The sequence below is a fragment of the Cyprinodon variegatus genome, unplaced genomic scaffold, assembly GCF_000732505.1.
Source record: "Cyprinodon variegatus isolate N-32 unplaced genomic scaffold, C_variegatus-1.0 Scaffold488, whole genome shotgun sequence".
Classification (NCBI taxonomy): Eukaryota; Metazoa; Chordata; class Actinopteri; order Cyprinodontiformes; family Cyprinodontidae; genus Cyprinodon; species Cyprinodon variegatus.
The window spans coordinates 387,571-396,215 of record NW_015150941.1 but is presented as its reverse complement, the minus strand read 5'-3'; the positions used below and the strand labels follow the sequence as shown (position 1 = coordinate 396,215).

Here is an 8,645-nt window from a genome sequence, read left to right as displayed (position 1 = left end):
CGGCAGGTGTATATAAAGTGAATTGTCCGTTAATAAACTGTTTAAGAGGAGTGATCAGAGCGGTCTGTGTCATCAGCGCTGTGTCTCTCTCCCAGCCAGCTCCCAGATCAGCTTCTCTGATTGGTTGACGCGGCGCGTCAAGCAGCAAAAATAAAATTTTTCCATCTCGAGCAGCAACGCGTCACGCGCGTCAGATGCTTAAACGCGGCCGACGCGCTGCTTCAGCTGCTCAAAATGCGCCGTGGGACCTTTTGCTGCGCCTTGACACGCGTCAACCATTGACTTTGCATGTAAACTCGCTGCTTGATGTTCTGCTAGATGTCCTGGTACGTGATGCACACCTTCCAGAAACTTCCACATCTGTCTTGTCTATCCGAGAACATGAATCCACAAGCTTTTTGTTAGTTAGTGGATGTGGAGAAAGTAAGGCCTGCTAACTTTTAAGATGTTCTTGTTGTGTTGTTTTTCTTTTGACCTCCTGGATGAGTCGTTGATGCACCCTTTGAGTAACTTTGATCGGCCAACCAGGGAATGACAACTTTAACAATAGGAGCTAAATTCCTTTTCAGTTTTCTTTGATTTTTTTAGTTTGAGACATCATTTAAGTTTTGAGAATTTTTAGGCTATTTTATGTTCCGTCTGTCATGATCGTAGCACTGATGACTGGCTTAATGGTTTGTTCCCTTCACCTGCCTTGCTGTGCCCAGTTTCTCATCACTTTTCACCTTATCCACCTGCTCCTGTCTATATTTAAACTGCTTGCTCCCAGTAATCAGTGCCAGATTAATTAAGTTTTCTGTGAGAGTTCTCTAGTGTACCTGCTGTACTGATTGCCTGATCCTAACCAGTTCTGCCCTCAGACCTATGGGCTTGCTTGTTCCTGTTTCAAATTTGTTTGTTGTTGTTAGCCATTCGGCCAGATTCTACTCCTCCTTCTGTGTACAGAGGGTACGGAAAGTATTTAGACCCCTTTACATTTTTCACCCTTTGTTTCATTGCAGCCACTTGCTAAAATCAATAAAGTTGATTTTATCTCTCATTAATGTACACTCAGCGCCCAATCTTGACAGAAAAAAAAAGTAGAAATGTAGAATTTTTTCAAATTTATTAAAAAAGATCACATCAACATAAGTGTTCAGACCTGTTGCTCAGTATTGAGTAGAAGCACCCTTTTGAGCTAGTACAGCCAAGAGTCTTCTTGGGAATGATGTAACAAGTTTTTGCTTTGGACCTGCCCTATCCACTTAAAAAAAAAAAAAAAAACCCTCCCATGAGGAAACGACTAATAAACGCATGCAAGAGCATGAACAAGCCCATTTCTCATTATGCACGCTCTGTTTAAAATTTCTGTTTGCATTACTCATACAAGCTTACTTTGGGAAAGAAGATTTTGACTTTTTCTACGATGTCGAGCACATAGGACAGCCTTACGTAAACATATCACCAGAATGATTGGCAACTAGGAGGACCACTAATTTTGATGATCCACCCGGAAAAAGAACATCCTTCACTATACCTTTACAGTTCAACCAAAGTTTTTTTCCGAATGAATGATCACAGAAGCAGTTTGTTTCTGAAAAATGATAGACATACACCTCTATTACTACATTACAGATCTTCACAACCCAACCTGATACGTGATAAGAAAGAAGAAAAATCAAAGAAATCCCCCATTGACCGCCGACCCTAACATACGTGCCAATTAGTTTTGCATGCCTTCTATTATGAATCTAAGACATCCCAAAGTCACTTTGAAAACTGAACTCCTGCATCTACAGTTTACCGTTTGGTGTCTTTGGAAGAACCTTGGCGGTTTTGTGTTGGTTTGAAAAATCTAATGGAGCAGGAAGTATGTCTAAAGATGACACACTTTGCTAATTTACATTCAAGATATGCAGCTCATCTATGTAGAAGCTTTTTGTAATGGAGATTTAGAAACTTCAAAGTTCTTTTCATGTCGCCATTCTGGTATTTTTGCATCTGCCCTGTAGGTACTACAGATTCCCAGTGAGTGATCTTTATGAACATGAAACATTTGTCCCAATTTCAAACCTCATGCTTCTCTGAATCACATGAGGAGGCCGAAGGGGCTCTGCAAAGCTTTTGCATACCTTGTATGAGCACAAGTCCTCCTCCTCACAATCAGAGTCGCTGCAATAAGGGTCGTCACTGGTGGTCCATTTCAGGGCCTCTTCCCTTTTCCAGAAATCACAAACGGGAACATTTCGGGGTGCCTGTGTATGATAAATTGTACAACAAGCAGTGAGAAGTCACACTTCAAGGACTCTTTTATAATGTACTGCCTTGTAAAAAACAGACCTAGTTCATAACTAGATCTCTGTTCTCATCCTATAAGAATCCAGCAGCATAAATACAACCTTGTTCCGAGTGCCTTAACCTCACATGATGAATTTGCTAACAAGAGGTGTGAAAATACAAATAGGCTGACTTCTAAAAATGTGAAAGTTTTGTGAATTCTTTCTAAATACCTAGTGCTCTGTGCAAATGCTTTAAAACAGATGTTTCTGTTGTTTATCTTATATTATTCATAGTTTTGCAGACTTTATGGAAATATTAATTTCAAGTCTAAACCATGCAAAACCCTTTTACTCATTTCTAAAATTACACTGGAGGAAAACGGAGGTTACATGGTTGGTTTGCTTTTATCTTTCCTTATAATTTCAATTTGATTCAAAAACTCTTATTACTTCTGCTGCGCCAGATATCACACTAGCTTCACGATGCTAGGTCACCCTGACAACTTATGGTCAACCCTGCTCTTTGAGATAGATGGAAGTCAGCAGTGTGTAAAAAAACAAAAACCTTGACAAGAGTACAAAACTAGCACAAAGCTGAAAGCTGAAAAAAAGGCAAGCAGGCAAATGTTGACAAGGAAGATGGTTGTAGATTTGATGAAAAATGGGAATATGTTTTCAGCATGCATGAGAAGTATAAAAATATAGGTGTTAACTAAGACAACAGACCATAGGTGTTTTTAGATAATTTTTGGAGGTGGTGAAGCACTCCTAAATTGAATCAATAAAATCTGAGTAGTTTTTTATTTATTTTGTATGTGCTTTCTAACATAAAAGTCTAAAAACTATACAGTACTTGGTTTAAAAAGTTATATGTTAACCAGTTTTGTTTTGAACAGCCATCTTAGATTTAGTATTCAGGACGAAAATATATTATTAGTCTTAGTCACATTTTAGTCATTACAATATGTGATAGTTTTAGTCGGACTAAAACTTAAAAAGGTTTTAGGTTAGTTTCAGTCAGTTTTATGTTGCAAAAAAAAGTTAGCCTTTACAATTTCGAAAAACAACCACATACTTTACCAGACTGACAGCTCTTGCCTAGATACTACAATAGCTGGGTATTGAATGCTGCCATGCAGTTTATCATTGCTGTTGGGCAGAGAACTTTGATTTATAGAATTTGAATTAAGTTTTTATGAATTGATGCCCTACATTATACAAAGATGTCTCACAAAAGTTGTGAAAATAGCAGATCTAGTTCTACACATCTTGTTGAATATAGCAGACAGACAAGCTAACAAAATGTTCAATAAAGGAATGGTTTTATACAGACAAGGTTTCTATCTTAAAGCAAATACTTCCTGATCTACTATAAATTATGCATTACACACAGATCAATAAAATCTTCATTACTACAAAAATAACAAAGAACAAAAATGTTCTTCTTTCTACCTTGGCAATTTTGGCTTTATGTCTTCAATTTGCTCCTCGATTGGATTTAAATTCACAGGGCTTTGATATAAAAAATAAGGAGAGAACCTACATAATTGCCTTGTAATTCCATGGCAAGCCCTACCTAAATTTAATGAATATGTTAACTAAAATGTTGAAATATTTAAAGGAAAGAGAGAAAATATTTTCATGACTATTCAAGGAAATACTTATGATACATTCAGACCACAAGCAGCAGAGGCAGCAAAAATGAGCATGCTGCTTCATTTTTGATGCTTGTACAAGTTTAGTTCTGACGCGTGACTGAAGCATCTTTGCTGCTCTGGCTGCGTGGTTGAAAAGTGGGCTTAATGCGCGTTGGGTGGAGCTACCCTATCCCTTCTTTGCTTTTAATATGGCAGCTATATTTACCATTTTAAGTGGGTAAAAGTAATTTTAATGTTTTTAAGTAAAAAAATCCACCTGAAAACTGTGCAGTCAGTTCATCAAGATTACTATCCAGCCGTCAAATATTATTTTGCTGTCAGAGCCGCTCAGACCCCCGTACACACCGGTGGAGGTCTGGGAATCCCCTTCAACAGCAGCCTCTGGACCGGTCGCCTCTTCACGGTTTTCCACTACTGCTTGTGGCAGCTGGAAGGCGTTTTTCACGTGTGTAATCCAAACTGCAGGCACCAGCATAATGAAAGCGAACATATTTTGCTGGCAGGTTTTGAAATTTTAAGTTAATTTAGGTGTTAATAAACTGTTTCAGAGGAGTGATCATAGGATTGTGCATCAGCAGTGCTGTGTCTGTCTCTCAGCCAGCTCCCAGATCATCATCTCTGATTGGTTAAGGTTACGCGTCGAGCAGCAAAAGTTCAATTTGTCCAACTCTAGCAGAGGCAGCAACCCTAACAGCTCAAGAGCGTCATGTGCGTCAGATGATCAGAAGCTCGTGAGGTGTTGCTCCTGCTGCTCAAAACGCGATGTGGGACCTTTTGCTGCATCTTGATGCGCTTCAACCATTGACTTTGCATGTAAACCAGCTGCTTCTGCTGCCTCTTCTGCTTGAGGTCTGAATCTAGCATTACATCATATATAAACAGATAGAAAAGATAACAATGAGAAAGAGATATTTAAAGATCTATGTAGCTTTTCACCTGGCTCTTTATCCAAAAACAAAAAGGATGTAATTAAATATTTTCTTTTAATATAATTTAGGGATCCCTTTTGGTAGAAATTAAAGAATGTTTAGCATCACCTCTTCTGAGCTGAAAGAAATAAAATCTTAATAGTTAAACAAAAGGATTTTTTACACTTGACAGAAGATGATCAGCCACATAATCTATTAAGTAGTGAGAGCAAGCCATCGGTGTGGAGCATAAAGCGCAGACACTGAGCTAAGCGTGCACAAAGACGCATTTCTGCACAAGTACAGCTGGAAGAACAGTTTGTCAAGAGTTTAGCGCGCAGTGCCGCGTTGTCAGACACCCAGACCATTCTGGATTGTTTTCACCCCGCCGCTGCTGCCATGATCCATCTGTGGTCATGCAGAATGAGCACTGCTGCACGGCAGGTGTGCTGCATGTTCAAACAGGATGCAGCAGCACGACTGATACTGCTTAGCAGATTTCACCACAATGATGACCAACTACCTGCTAATTTTTATTTAGTCTCGTTGACTAAAACTCCCACCCATAACTCTCGTTTTTGTCAACTAAGATCCATGTTTAGCTAGTCAGTTCTCGTTATTGTCATGAAAAAAGGAGCATCAACAAAATTATTTTGCCATTTTCATTGTTGACGACAACAACACTGATGTTAACCCTCCCCACTGCCTAGGACATGGTTTGATCCATCATCCTCCTTTCCCAGACTCTGGGAGATCTACAGTCATGGCCAAAAGTTTTGAGAATGATTCGTATGTTATTATTTACCAAGTCTACTGCTTCAGTTTTTATAACAGAAATTTGCATATACTCCAGAATGTTATAAAGAGTGCTCAGCGTAACAGCAATTAATTGCAAAGTCAATATTTGCCTAGAAAATGAGCTTTATCCCCCAAAACACATTTCCACATCATTGCAGCCCTGCCTTAAAAGGACCAGCTAACATCGTTTCAGTAACATTTTGAGGGAAATTACCGCAATCAGGTGTATTTGGACATTTTCGGTCAGATTTCTGGTTGGTGAAATGGTCACGAGCGAGGTGCTCTAATGTGTCTGGGACTGTTTTGTTTGCTTGTTTTGTATTATCTTTAAAACCACAATTCAAAATCAATATTTCCATTTACAAAATCATAAGTTAATAGATTTTATATATGATTTTTTTCAGTTTCTTGTCAATTGAATTACTGTTTTGGATTTTGCTTTTTCTTTAATGGGAATGTTTCTAAAGTTTCAAGCACAACTGTATATATTCCACTAGTTAAATACGATCTATTGTATGATTGCCAGTCAAAAGAGGGAGAGCTGTACAAAGGAAGGAGAGGAGCAAGGTGTGTGCAAAACGGAAGGTCAGGATGAACCAAGTAAGAAAATGAACAGAACAGCTGCATGTCAAACAGCTTACAGAGAAAATCATTTAAGTCAGTAAATCATTTTAAATACATCATGGAAGTTATGTGATTACCCAAAATTAAATGCTTCTTTCTGTTTATTATGTTTTCCTACTTGTTTTAATACTTGCTTAATTTCAATATACAATGAGGAGAAGAACAAAACTGAGGGAGATAGGCAGATCAGACAAGTGAGGGAGAATAAAGAGCAGCATACCAGACACCAAGCTGAAAATCTCAATCTCAAAATCTGCCTTTTGATTTAGGGGATAAATCTACTGGTCCTAAACAGTTAAAACTGTTTTAGTACCCATTCTTAATTTAATTAAATGCTTCTTTATGCTTTGCTTGTTGGGTAGGTTACCAAAGTGCTCAGATAATATGCATATATGTAGTCAGTAATTGGCAAAACACATTGAGCAAGTTTCAAAAAATGTAGAAAAGATGCATCTAGTGCCTGGCCAAACAGCTCTCTGTGTGCTCAGCCCCTCTAAACATCTGATCCTACAATGACCTCTGCAACAGAACAGACTGGAGATGCAGTGACTGAGTAGACTGTAGTTACACTATATTACCAAAGTATTCCCTTACCTGCCATGACTTACATATGAGCCTAACATTTCTAATGCCTATCACAGTTCCATGCTGGCAGTCACTGAGCTCATAAGAGCGACCCACTCTGGCATAAATGTTTTTGACAACAGATTGCATACCTTATTGCTGGATTTAATACATTTGTGACCATGGAAGAGGTTGGAACACCTGATTCCAATAATTTGGATTGGTGAGAAAATGCATATAGCAATATAGAGCAGTTAGCAGCAAGATGTTGCAGACATTTAATCACTTAGTTGCTTAACAGAGCAGCCTGATCTGCTGTCATCTGCTGATGCAGCAACACCAGTCCAATGACTAAAGAGCTTAACCACCTGATAAGGAAGGTTTTATCTGGTCCACAGTTCATTGTTCAATGAAGAACCTTCCATAAAATAATGAGCAAATTTGACAACCCTTATGTTTTTTTTCCCTTTCTTTAATAAGTATAGCATCATGGCAGAGAGAGAACTTCAGCCACAGTCATTGCAGCACCTTCCATCTGACTAGGAGGAGTAAAAAGTCTATGTAGATCAAGTTTTGTACACACAATATGAAACAGGCCAAAGCTTCTCTTCAGATTCTCTTTGTTCTTTTAAAATCACTTCCTTGTACCTGATCATAGCTAGAAATAATGGTGCTTAAAATCAAGTGAAGAAAAAAAAAAAAAACAGATGTGAGGCTACAACAGAATACCTGGAAGGGGTCTATTAAACTTATCAAGATTACATAAGTTGTCTTAGGCTGTATTTTTCTGTTAACAAAACCTAGCGAAAAACAGGCCTAAATTGTGCCTTTTTGCAGGGCTTACAGTCGAGTAAGGGCAAAGAGGCCCAAAAAAGTTCATTTAAATTCTTTTTAGTTTTTAAATACCCACAGGTGAAAGTTAAATGGAGAACAAGCAAACATTGCAGGGAAAATGATCAGAAAGTATAATGAAAATGAGGTGAAAATGAGCCAAAGAACAAAGAAAAGATAATAGACTTTTAGAAAGCCTCTAGGATTATTGATCAAGAACATTTCATTAGATTACAAAAAGTCTGATTCATTGGGAAAATAATATAAAAAAAATGAAGGATGACTGGTGATTTTCTCTTCTTCATGGTGCTCTAAGTCAAAGGAGTTCAAATAAAAATGCCTGCAGAGCCATAACAGAGAAATATCACTAAATAAATAAAAACAAGATAATTTCCAAACGAGTGTAAATCAAACACTAAGAGCTGGAGGCAACATAAAAAATTTATTTACAGATAAAACAAACTGGAGATCTGAATTTTTAATAAGGAATTAACTTCAGGCAATAAAAAATGTTTGAGCAAGACACAAAAACTGTCTTTTTTTACAGTCTGATGTTAAAACAAAAACCTTTACCTTTTTTGGATCATATAGTAAAACAGAGTTCTATTGCCATACTGAGAATCTAAACTTTTTTTATTAACAAAAAGTAAGTAATAATATTATATGAATAAATTCACAACACTAAAATAATTTTTATTTTAGTGTTTTATTTTATTTTATTATATTACAATATTTAAAAGTTGTCTACTTTTACTTAAACTCTTACAAGAAAGCGCAGCCTTCCTCCTTTGTTAAAATACCGCAGAAGGCTGCAGTTTGGATGATCACATCAAATCTAGATAAATATCAAGGCTTTCTTCTCTTTTAAACAACTTTTCACTCTCTGCATTTAACCCATGCCTTTTTTGCACATTCAGCGTCTGCTCTGCCGATAATGCAAGCGTAGAAGAAGAAATGTGCTGTTTACCTGTGCAAAGAAAGAAACAACGAAAGAAAAATGTCTG

The 8,645-nt window shown here is 37.4% G+C and overlaps 1 protein-coding gene across 1 annotated transcript in view; it reads right to left on the bottom strand.

The window, feature by feature from the left end:
- LOC107094528 (glycerol-3-phosphate acyltransferase 2, mitochondrial-like) overlaps positions 1–8,645 on the bottom strand; it is a 245,925-nt gene that overhangs the window by 23,196 nt on the left and 214,084 nt on the right. The window contains exon 21 of the mRNA XM_015390210.1: positions 2,112–2,234. Within this exon, the coding sequence (XP_015245696.1) occupies positions 2,112–2,234 (123 nt within the window). The remainder of the gene's footprint in view (positions 1–2,111; positions 2,235–8,645) is intronic.